The following is an 11,788-nucleotide window of genomic DNA, read 5'->3' on the forward strand; positions in this document are numbered from 1 at the left end:
AGTTATCAATTTTCGTTCCCAGGTTCATCTTTTGAAGGCCTTTCTCAGGTTTCCCTTGAGGATCAGGGCTAGGGCAGTATCAGCTGTTCTGTGGGAAATACACCCTTGGGAGCCCTGAGTTTTCCCAATTTATGTACCAAACCCGGGTCTGGTAGGGAGACCTCTCCGGTTTTGCCAGTGTATTTGCTGCAGAGCCCTTGTGCCCCAGCTGCAGCCACAGGACGTGGAAGCCAGTGGGTCCCCCAGCCCCGGGGTGATGCTGGCCCCAGGCTGCAAGCCTGGCTGGGATGCAGGGGTGCTCACCCAGGCCTGGCCGGTGAGAAGCATCTGGCATGGGGGCTGCAGAGAGCTGCACGTCACAGAGCAGCAGGAGGGAGGCAGGGAGCCCTGTATGTCCGAAATGCCCTGGGACTGGAAAGCAGGAGAAGAGGAGGAGGGAGTAACTCCAGTTACTTTCTTTGGAGTTACTGGAAATAAATACACCAGGCGAGTGCCCCGGCTGCACGGGAACAGGCTTTCCTCCCCAGATCTTTTCTGCTCCGCCAGACAGATAAGTAGAAAAGACATCTGCCAGCAAGGGGAGTTCAACCGTCTTGAAAATTCGTGGCTGTGATTTGGACCCTCGTCATGCCCACGTACTGTGTCACTGCAAGAGGAATTCAGTTACCATGGGTTACCCTATCAGTACGGGGACCAAGTGCCTCCCCTCCCAACTGCTCTATAAAAAGAGTCTCTCCAAGATACCCCAGTGGCTCCTGCCTACCAGCGCAGACCGGGAGAAACTTGGCCGCGGGGAGAGAGGGAGGGCTGCCAGAGGAGGTGTCAGCATGCCATCCGCTTTCCAGTTTCAATGCCACTTCGTTCTCATCTTCCTGGCAGCCTCCAAGGGGGAAACCAGATACCTAGAGGTGAGCAACGGGGCTGATGACTCAAGCACCCCACTGTGCTTTTAGCTGCTGTCTTCTAACTTGTACTCCCAGCTTTTGAGCATCATGCTTTTTCCTCTTTCCTCTCCTATTCCCGCTCCTCCTGCATTAAATGTACACCTGGGTAACATTAATCCAATGGTCTCGTCCCCTCCCCAGGGTATTTATCCTTCTTTTACTGAAACTTGCATTTTTGCTGAGGGTTTAAGAGACTCACTGTGCACTGAGCTACCAGGATCACCTCTTAGGTCCCAGGTTTGTTCCTCTCTGCTGCAAGTGGGCAGCTTTCTGACTGATCTCTTCCCCAGCTGCACTGTTTCTGGAGGAGGGATTTAAACTGCAGGTGTCTGTTCTGGAGACGTGCAGGGAGGGGGCTGCTATTTCACTTTGCCCCAACCTCTTCTTGCCCTCTTTCCTTCACCAGGTGCGGGATGCTGGTGAAGATGAGCCTTTCCTGCTCCTCAGTGAAGATCTGAAGAGAGAGCTGTCTGCAGGGCAGATCTACCGGCGGTCGCTCCGTGAGTTTCTTTGGTGCTCTGGTCAGGATCATGGGTGGGTGGGAGAGTCCTGGGGGGATCTCAGGGCTCAGGAGGCGGGAGGGGGCTATCTGGGAGTGACAGAGCTGCAGGCACTTTTTGCAAGAAAGGGGAAAAGAAGGACAAAATGTTAAAATCTCAGAAAAACTGTGCTTGAGGAAGAGAGATTGGAAACAGGGCTCTGAAATAAGGTTGGGACTCAGAGCTGAGGGTCACAAATAATGGGAGGAGGATGGGGATCATCCACCCACGTCCCTGGGCAGGGTCACATCTCCAGGGGATGCGGCAGATGGAAAAGCTGTGATTAGACAGAAATCTGAAGGAACGGGGTGTCCGTGCACTTGTGCACATACACACAGAGACAGAGTTTTCTGCTCAGAGCTGATTTAACATGCATTCCCCCTGTGCCCCCCCATAGCATGCTTGTGCTCACACCTGCGAGTTACTATTCATCCTCCGATGCTCAGCAGGCTCCTAATTGCTTCAGCTGGGTCTCCCTCTCCTCACCGCCAGCTGGGTCTCAGCATGGGGGTCTCTCCTCGCTCCCCCCTTCCCTGCACCGCAGGAGCTGGTGCTGGGTCTCCCTCCCCAGCAGGCTGAGGCAGCAGCCCCCTCTCTCTGTTTCTCCAGGGTGCATCGACATGCTGAGTATAGAGGGGCAGTTCACCTTCACCGCAGAACAACCGCAGCTGCACTGCGCGACCTTCTTCATCGGGGAGCCTGAGGAGCTCATCACGATAGACTACGACTTCGTAAACATCGACTGCCAAGGGGGCGATTTCCTGAAGGTAAGAGGCTAGCACGCCCCGCTGCGCTTCCCCTTCCCTGCTCTCATCCGAAGTGTGAGACATTTGCTACACGTGGAAGGGGCACGTGAACGCGTGTGTGTATGAGCATGTATGTGTTCGTGTGTGCAGAAGAGGCTTTCACAAAGTAGCCATCTCTGGGATGGCTGTTCTTCCTCCCTGAGGTACTTTGGGTATGTCCCCTCACATCACCACCTCCCTAAAGCAAAGCTGGATGCAGGCTGAGGATCCCTCTCCAAACTGCAGCACTGGCCCTTCCGAACTTTTCCAGGCGCCCCTCCACTGTGTCCATAGCTGGGGGACCGACTGAAAAGTTCGGTCAGTATTAGCCGAGCCCCTCGGCCCCATTAGGAGGGTTTTCTCATTGCACCATGAATCACACAAGCCCTGCAGATAATGACACAGCTCTCTGAATGGCTATTAACTGCTCCAGGACCTCTGCTCGCAGGTCACTTAGCAGCTTATTAATGAGTGGTTTGTTGCAGGCTTTCTTTCAAGTGGCCCGGCTAGAAGTTTTCAGGACACTGGCTCTGAACAGAAAGAGGCTTGTGACTCAGAGATGTTTACATTCCAGTATCAAAAAATGATACCAGCGCATTTTGCTGGCAGGCAGAAATATTGACCAGGATCCAAACTTAGTTCAGGAGAGAATGGGAGGCTCAATGGCCCCCTGTGCTCTGCCCATTGTACTGAGCACAGACCCTGTCCTCACCAGGGGCGAGCTGAGCTCCGGGGAGGAAAGCTGCCCCTCAGCCCTTTCCTTGTCTCCCTCACTTGGAGAGATGCTGCCCCCCTGCTCGTTTTACCCTGGGGAATCCTGTCCCTCCATCCCGTACCCCTGGCTGGGGTCCCTCCCCAGGTTGCTACAGGGAGGCTGATTTCAGCCTCTGTGGGTCCAAGGATTTTGTACCTAGACTTACAGCCACTTATGGAGGCTAGAAAAATGCCAAGAGATCTCTCAGGCTTTATAGAGGTTTCCTTCCTTTGATCATGGGGTCCGCGGTTTCTGCATTATACTACTGTATTTATACAGACAGCTTTTCTTTCCCTGTGGTAATCTGAGCACCCATGTCTCATTGCTTCAGAAAATTTACAGTTCTGGCAAATCCAGAGGCTGATCCTGCAGCTTTTCCACATTCTCACATTAGGATAACTGACTGAAGTGCTAGCAGGATACGGTCCACGGATTTTCAAAGTATTGACTGGAGTGTAGAAGGAATTACTGAGTGAGAGCGGCTAGGAGGCAATTGAAACAGCAAGGCAGGCAACTGCGCAGCTATTCTTGAGTTAATACAGATTTCTGGTTCTGACACACTTCTGACAGGTTCCCCTGAAGATAGTGAGGGCAAAATGTTGCTATTTTTCTTGTGAAGGAAAGATTTGTGGAGGTTGCTGCTTAAGGTCCAGCCAAGTAGGCAGCATTTGTTCTGCTTTCTAGTGGTTAGGACGAGCCGAAAGAACGGAGGCAGGAGAGAGCAATACCTCTGCCAATAATTCCTCCCTGAAGTTTTATTGTATTCCAATACTTCTGGAAGGCCTCTGGGTCCATTAACGACAAGCTGCAAAACATAATTGATTGAAAATTGCAGGCCAGATCAATGAACTTAATTCCCAGAGTTTGAGAGGGTGACTTATGTTTCGTGTGGCTTCCAAATGAAGCAGGTCAGAAACTTCTCTTGGTAACAATGAGATTGCAATAGTAAGAAATTTAAAAAAAAAAAAATTATGCAAATGTGATGATGCTGGAGCAAAGCTGCTTTCCTCAAAAAAAGGTCACAAAAATTGTCATCTGAAGGAAATAAAGACCACATTAATATTTGCACATGTGCCTTTCCTAAATATGTATTGATGCTTGAATAATTAGTTAAATGCTAGGAAACTGGTAAGTACAAAGAATTTTTGTTTTTAATTGGTGGCTTTGAACAGGCCATCTGGTGTCAAAGTAAAACAGTGTCTGTAATACTTCATGTTTCTGTTCCCCACTAACAGAGCAATAAGCAAAAGCCTTGTTTTCAATTATTGAACCCCTGTAGGTATTTGATGGCTGGATACTCAAAGGAGAGAAATTTCCCAGTTCCTTGGACCATCCCCTCCCCACTTCCCAAAGATACGTAGACTTTTGTGAGAGCGGCAACATTCAGAGGAGCATCAGGTCATCGCAGAACGTGGCAATGATCTTCTTCCGCATTCACCGGCCAGGCAATGGATTTACTGTCACAGTCAAGAAAAACACCAACCTCTTCCGTAAGTCTGCATTTTATACCATCAGAGGGGCTTGTGTTTGGGGAAGGAAGCAAAACGAACGCGTTGGTTTGCACTGAATTCTCTTGCTGGCATTATCTGCTCGGACATGGCTCCAGTAACGGAGCGGAGCCGGGCACACCTGCACACCTGAGGGTTTGACTCAAGCTCAGTGTGTGTCTCCAGAAAAAGTAAGTGAATTGTCAGAGAACTCAGGTGTGACATCAGTATACGGGACCAGAATGTTCTTCCTTTCAAAGATCTCTTCCAACCTAATATTGCCATGTTCCATCATATTTGGCTACAACAAACAGTGATAATTGAGAGAGTTTAATCTCAGCAATTTCTAGATCTGGGTGAACAATGAGGAAAAAATATTTTTAAAAGTTCAACAGCAAAGACAGAGTATTGAATAGTTATGTCATAGTTGTGAGTGATATATGATCCCAAGGACCTATTTGCAAGTTATTTCCCTAAGCCTGTGACCTGTCAAGGCACAAATAATGGTCCTTTGCACTGTTTTTTCAAGAGGCGGCAAGACATTTAACAATTACCGTTCAGGCCAGTCTGATTCATCCGCCTCACCATGCAAAGGATGAAGACAGTGGCAAGTCTGCCTGGTCCTTGGTCCGAGTTGTTCAGACACAAGCCTGCAAGCTGGGTCTCCACGCTGGTGTGGCTTCATGCCTGTGGATATGATTATCGTGTGCAGCTGCTGGAGGTGGCTTGTGTCCTTCACTGGAGGGCTGAAGCAGCTGCAGGCCTCCAGGTCTGCGTGGAGGACACCTTGGGTTGCACACACAGATGATAAGCTACTCCCTCACCTGAAGTCTTAAGGTCGAACTTTAAGATAAAACCATCTAGTTTCAATGGGATGTTTTCTAGGGTAAAGAACTCCAATGAAGAGGAGCAGAATGGGACTTAGGGGTTTGCTGGCAGCGATAACCAGCCAAATCAGGTGATAATCCATCAAAGCTAAACAAAAGCCCTGCATCCATATTTAGCTTCCTTCAAACTGGCAAACAGTACAAGCCCCTGACAACATGAGCCCCTGGTGTATGGATCTGGGGGGTGAGCTCTCCCATTGAACACTTCACTCTCAAGTGCTGCCAGACCTCATGCTACACAGTAAGCAATGGGCAGGGAAGTTTTAGGGAACAAATGTTATGCAAGAATCCCAGAAAACGCCATATGCATATTTTTCAGCATGTGGTTGTAACTCTCAGTAACTAAATCATCTGTTCTTTGTTAGTACTGAAAGTACATCATTTTGCTACATGCAGTGACGACTGCACAAGTAACTCTTGTACCTTCTCCCATCCCGCAGCTTGCAATGTCATCTCTCAGACTCCCTCGGGAAGGTTTACCATGGTCATTTCTCATCAGCACAGAAACTGCAGCTTCTCCATAATCTACCCTGTGGTGATAAAAATATCTGATCTTATTCTGGGACATTTAAATGGCCTCTTTTTAAAGGTGAGTTGCTTGTTTCTGAAGAAATTACTACCCCCTGCGATTTTCCTGGGCGTGGGAGAGGGAAGGGGTGAAGCTCACAGGGGCAGCCTGTGAGCGACGCAGGCTGCAAAGGCATGTACGCTCCAGACCATGCAGGCGGATGCTGAGAGCTCTGGTTTCCCCCCAGAGATGAGAGCAGAGCCTGTCTCTGTTGCTATTGTCTCTGTAATGTTACAGAGGCAATCAAATTATGCAAAGTACCATTAATGCATGTAAATATTGCTTGCCATAACAAAGGGTAAGAATTTCATTAGGAAGAAAGGAGTGCTTTCCCGTGGAGAGCACTCTCTATTTAAACTCTCTGTCTGTATTTAAACTAATGGAAGCAGCAACCACTCTGAACAGAGAAAGGAGACGCGGGTTAGATAGTGAGGTATTAGCAAGCAGAAAATACAAATGTGCTCACAACTGATTCCTTGCTCAGCATGCTAAGCATCCTCTGCTCCATCTGCTCTGATGCTCAGCACGGGGATGGGGTTTGGCCACAGCATGTGGTGCTTGGTGACAACCAGACAGGAGAGGACAAAAGCTGTTGGTGGCCCCCTGTGCCTGGGAGGTCTAAGAAGGTGCAAATTCCAAAATACCCACAAGGATAGGAGCAACAAAGTTTGTTTCCTGCTGCCAGTGAGACTGGCAGCCTATGTCCTTCATGGGGACTGCCAGTGTCTGAGCAAACCAGGCTTTGAGAGATGGACAAGTGAGTTGACTTATTCAGCAGTAGGTAGAAAAGAGACAACAGCAATAGGACGATAAAGAAACCAGGTACTTAAATAGTAGCGTATGGGTAACAAGCAGAAGGTGCACAAGGTATCCGCGCAAGAAGTTTTTTTGGCAAACAGCATTAATTTTCAGGACAAGAACACTTGTGAGTCTAATACACGCTAAGCCATTGTCGTCATACAAAACTACTGTTTTGCTTAATTCCTACTTTAATTAAACTTTGACAGAATAGCACATTTTAGCAACACTTATTGCTTGGGAATAAGTATGGTATAGTGGAACTTAAGTTCCTGCTGCCCAGTTTAGTGCGGGCACACATGCAGCCCATGCCTGTATCGATTTGTTTACATGTCTAAGCATGCAGAATCAGATTCCTTATCTGCTCTAAATGCAGTTGATTCAACACCTTAACTACTTGTCAGTAATTTTCAGAGCCTACTTAGGTATTCTTTGGAACCTTCAAGAAAATTAACTAATGTCAAAACGAAGTAGTGTTGCTCAGGATGAGAACAGCCTGACTTCACACAGGTTTGAGCACAGAGGACTGCTGGCTGCAATCATGTCTAGAGAACTGCTACCTTAATAAATAATATAAATAAGATAAATGATAAAAAACTTTTAATCTCTGCCTTTTTAGAAGCCATCAGCAGGCTGTGCAGGAGTGGGAGATTTTGTAGAGCTGCTAGGAGGAACTGGCTTAGACCCATCCAAGATGTTTCCATTGGCTGATCTCTGTCACTCCTTTCACGGGTCTGGTAAGAACTCCTTTTTCCACTTACCTCCACATGATAAAATAATTAACCAGAGGCAGTTGTGCAGAGCACCCCCAGACCTCCATTTCCTGCTAGACTGGTGATCTTCACATGTGGCAGAACATGAGAGGTAAAGCTGTTTGAGCCTGCAGCCGGGCTGTGTGATACAGCACCCCCACAACCATCTTTGCTTGCCCCTGCAGTAATCATTATAACAAGATTAAATTATACATATTTTTTTAAATGCTTGCCCTATGACACATACGATTAGTGGAGCGTCAACAGATAAATGAGTCTAGAAATTCATAACACATGAAGGAAGAGCAGTTACATTTTCAGTTAAGGAGGTTTTTCTTACCTACTCAGTGTTTCCAAAGCCTCCTTTTCTGCTGCAGGAGTAACACATACCCCAAAAGCCTCAGAGTTCCCATTCTCTGTTTTGAAGCCTGGAGGAGCTCTGAACCTGTTTCACTATCATGCCAGGTCAGTGACCTCTTTCTCCCCATAAAAATAAGAATACTCAATTTCGCTAATATTGAATACAGCGGAGTACGAAGTGTTGCAGCGACGCGACAGACCGGTCCCTGTGGCACATTTTTAGTACCCCAGGAATGTGAACGGGTGCACCAGAGAAGCAGCATTTCCACAGGTTTGGAGGGCAGGAACATGCCTGGCGCTTCGCGCCTGTGGTCTCCCTTGCCTTCAATCACACCACAACTTAATGGTCCAGGAACTGTTTAAAGCTTTAACCAGCAAGCACTGGTTCTGAGTGAATACTGAGCGCTGTAATGAGATTAAAATGTGCTTTCCTGGTGGTGTGAAGGAAGGGAAATCCCACCTCAGCAGCCCCCGCTCTCCCAATGACCCACCAGATTTCTTCTCCAGTGAGGAAGGTGCTCCGAGTTCCGCAGATGAAATAGGCTTTGCCAAATCCCTGCTCAAATGGCTCCTCTAAAGCAGCAGTTAGTGATATGCTTGATTTTCCCCAGAATGAGTCCATGTGCTGGGCACTGCCATTTGAGTTTGTCTTGGTGGGACTGCCACCAAGATGCTTTTGTTACTGTGAAAAACCTCCTTACACGCAAAACCACTAATCCCTGTAACAGGAAACATTTCAGTATTGTTAAATTTGGATATCACCAGGAGAGACTGCCATTGCCCTTATCGCTCATGGTCTCTAACAGTAGCGTACCTTCCCAAACGCAAACATGTACAGGCCTCTGCGTCGTGTCTATCTATACATATGTAAGACTGTGGGTGGATGGGAAGCGAGTGGCATTTGCATGAGTAAAGGTTACAACACTTGATTAAATACCCAAGCCATCGTAAACTAAAACTAACAAATACAAAAGAAGGTATTTAGTCAGCAATACCACCACCGGCTGGTCACTGCTACACACAAACTGGCTTTGTTTCCAAGACTGTATGTATTGGTGCTTTGTGGTTTCCAACACCATATCTCTCTTTTCCCTCACTCTAATACAAGCGTATCTTTATATCTCTTTTCCCTAACTAGCCCAAATGAAGATTGGCTGTGACAATACCGTGCTGCGAATGGTCTCCAGTGGCAAACACATCAACCGTGTGACATTTGAGTATCACCAACTCGATCTGCAGGAAACGGAAAACAGAAAGGAGAACAGCATTGAGGAATTCTGCTTCCCTAGTATCTGAGAGACCAGGCCACAAATTTTCACATAGCTAATGAAAATAACGTTCTGGTGAATTAAGAAAAATATTATTTTTCCTTTAATCAGCTGGTATTATCGAGCCTTTCAATGGTACAAGCATATTTCTTTTTCTTATACAAATCAGTCATTCCCATGAGCAAGGAGGAAAAAGCAACCAATGTATTAATCTTTGTTATTATCATTATATTTTTTTTCCATAGTATTTAAGCTCACTTATCACATCCAAAATCAATAGCAAGAACAGAAGGCTATGTTTCCCATATAAATATTATTAGGAAAACAGACACAAACACTCTGTGTATCTAGTCCGAGGACATACAAAACCTACAGTAAGTATAAACAAAAAAGCAATTTTATCCTTTTAAATCAGGTATAAACAAAAAAATTAGATGGTGGAATACACTTCCAGTTTTGTAAGAGGAAACACAACATTAATGTGTGTGAAAACTACTGGTTTGTTTATGACTATAAATGTACTATTTATTTCTAATGACATGTTTTTAATAAAAATTTATAGCATGGAAACTTCCTTACACAAATCCAAACATGAATAAATACATTCAAAGAGTTGGCAAAACCTTATTATGGTGTATTTTTCTCAAGAGCTCTTTTAACATTCTGGTTAAACTTCCTAAGTCTTGTGCAGTTTTCTGAAAATTATAATTTTGAACATATGTTGCTGTAAAACTGTGGACTATTAAAGTAACGTTATGGGCAGAAATTTGTTTTGCCAATGTTGCATACACCTTCACATGGAGCACGTTCTAGCTGGTACATTCCCAGTTTAAGGTTTTTTGGCCAGATGTCCTGCTGGCCCATGGAGGCAGGGATAGACAAGTGTAGATTAATTTTTTCCAGACCTTCGGTGACCCAGAAGAAGAGCGTGAGCCTGGAAGGCTCTAGGAAGCACAGTGCAGCAAAGGACCAGACTTGTGTCCTAGCTCGGAGGGAGGCACAGGGACTGGTTTGTTTTCTGGGAGTGCTACCTGGCCATAATGAGAGCAAATTGTTCCTCCTCCAATGTTCAATTAATGGTCAAGACTGATTAATCCAGCTGCACGCCTGAGACCTTCAGCACTGATTTCTGGCTCTTAATCTCATAGTCAGTCACCAAAAATCAAGTGTCTTGAATATTCATCAGCTCTGAAGTTAATTCCCCCCCACTGAAGTGGGTGGAAACTACAGAATGCCTCAGATTCTCCCTCTGCAGGGGTTTGGGAGCCCAGTTTTGGCGACTGACTCGTGAACAGAAGGATGTATTTGCCAGCCTCATTAGACTAAGGCGAGTGTTTCCACCCTACAGGGCTGTGTTTGTGGAAAAGGTGGGGATTGTGGGAATGTTTTGCTTTATTCCAAAAAACATCAGACAAAACCACTGCTGGCTGCCCCGAGGCACAGCACAGCCCTGGCTCAGGGCTCTGAGTGGGTGTCCTTGGTCACCACATCCCTGCTCTGGCCCCATGCAACCCACCGTGGCTTTCATGAGCCACTGGTGCGGTGCTGTCAGTGTTGGCATGGCCACCCAGCACCAGAGACATCAAATCAGGGTAAAGAAATCGGGGCTCAACGAAACAGCTTCTTTCCTGAGGAAACTTGCAGTGACAGAGGCTGTCTGTCCCCCAACATCCCCCCTCAGCTCATCCATCCTTTCTGGGTGCCTGTCACTGTCAGGGCAGCCCTAACCATGTGCAGCCCCACCAGCCTTTCCCGGGTACCCTTCGGTGAACCGGGGCATGCGGCTGGGCTGGGCAGTTTGGGAACAAGCTTGGAGCCTCCCGTATCAGACCATACCTACCTACAGGACTACCTTCAAACTGGAGAGATGGAGAAGGCTTTAAAATATTGTTCCTTGGTCACTAAGAAACACGGGAGGAGTTGAAACATCAACACATTTCAGGTCCAGCAGCTCAGGACTAGATCACCAATGAAGCTAAACTTAAAATCTCTTGCTTAGTGCAGTTTCATAGTGGGATTTCCCACCTTTCAGCTTTATGTGGTACTTTTTTTCAATCCTAACATGACTTAAATACTTCCAAAACACCAAGGCCTTGTAGAAAAGATACTTAATGTTCAGAGATTTGCGATTTCTCTTTCCATAGTATACAGAAGTGGACTCTATTACTGAGAAAACTTACTGTTATAGGTGGAGGAGAATGAAAAACAACACTCTGCGTAGGACAGCACCACCTATTGCTTTTGCTCCATGCGTAATACGAAGTTCATATTGGTTTTCCCAGAACCGGTTGTCACTTCACCTACTCCTTTTAATCAACATAAATTCAGACAGCACCATCAATGACATCACTCCACTCTGTTGGCTGTCTTGGAAAAATCCAGACCCCAGCCAGTTAGCCATTCTTTGGTCTGTGCTTTAAACTCTACCTCATGCAGAAAATCAAAAGTCACTTCAATCTGTGTACCTGTATTTATTGAGGCCCTCATCATTTCAGGAGCTGCAGAAATTCAGTCACAAGAAGCCAGCTCATAGATGTCAAATGTCACAACTGCCCCAGGGTTTAGTTCTAGAGAAGTAAGGAAATAAGTATCCTCGTGAATGAGAAGAAAGGAAAGCAAGGCACTAAAAGCACTGCAAGGCAAAAA

At 46.5% G+C, this 11,788-nt stretch overlaps 1 protein-coding gene across 1 annotated transcript; it reads left to right on the plus strand.

Annotated features, from left to right (window-relative positions):
* The first annotated feature begins 827 nt into the window (after positions 1-827).
* On the plus strand, positions 828-9,756 carry CRHBP (corticotropin releasing hormone binding protein). The gene is made up of 7 exons (XM_054186125.1): positions 828-908; positions 1,351-1,444; positions 2,093-2,250; positions 4,302-4,512; positions 5,837-5,985; positions 7,382-7,499; positions 9,013-9,756. Exons 1-7 carry the CDS (start codon positions 828-830, stop codon positions 9,168-9,170), a joined length of 969 nt encoding a protein of 322 aa, XP_054042100.1. The 3' UTR covers positions 9,171-9,756.
* The last annotated feature ends 2,032 nt before the right edge of the window (positions 9,757-11,788 follow it).

Source organism: Rissa tridactyla, chromosome Z (assembly GCF_028500815.1).
Source record: "Rissa tridactyla isolate bRisTri1 chromosome Z, bRisTri1.patW.cur.20221130, whole genome shotgun sequence".
In the NCBI taxonomy this organism is placed as follows: Eukaryota; Metazoa; Chordata; class Aves; order Charadriiformes; family Laridae; genus Rissa; species Rissa tridactyla.

Coding starts and splice junctions, on each gene's coding strand:
- CRHBP (XM_054186125.1), top strand. CDS start 828: ATGCCATCCGCTTTCCAGTTTCAATGCCACTTCGTTCTCATCTTCCTG. Junction 2,251..4,301: donor AAGGGGGCGATTTCCTGAAG/GTAAGAGGCTAG, acceptor GAACCCCTGTAG/GTATTTGATGGCTGGATACT. Junction 7,500..9,012: donor TCACTCCTTTCACGGGTCTG/GTAAGAACTCCT, acceptor TTCCCTAACTAG/CCCAAATGAAGATTGGCTGT.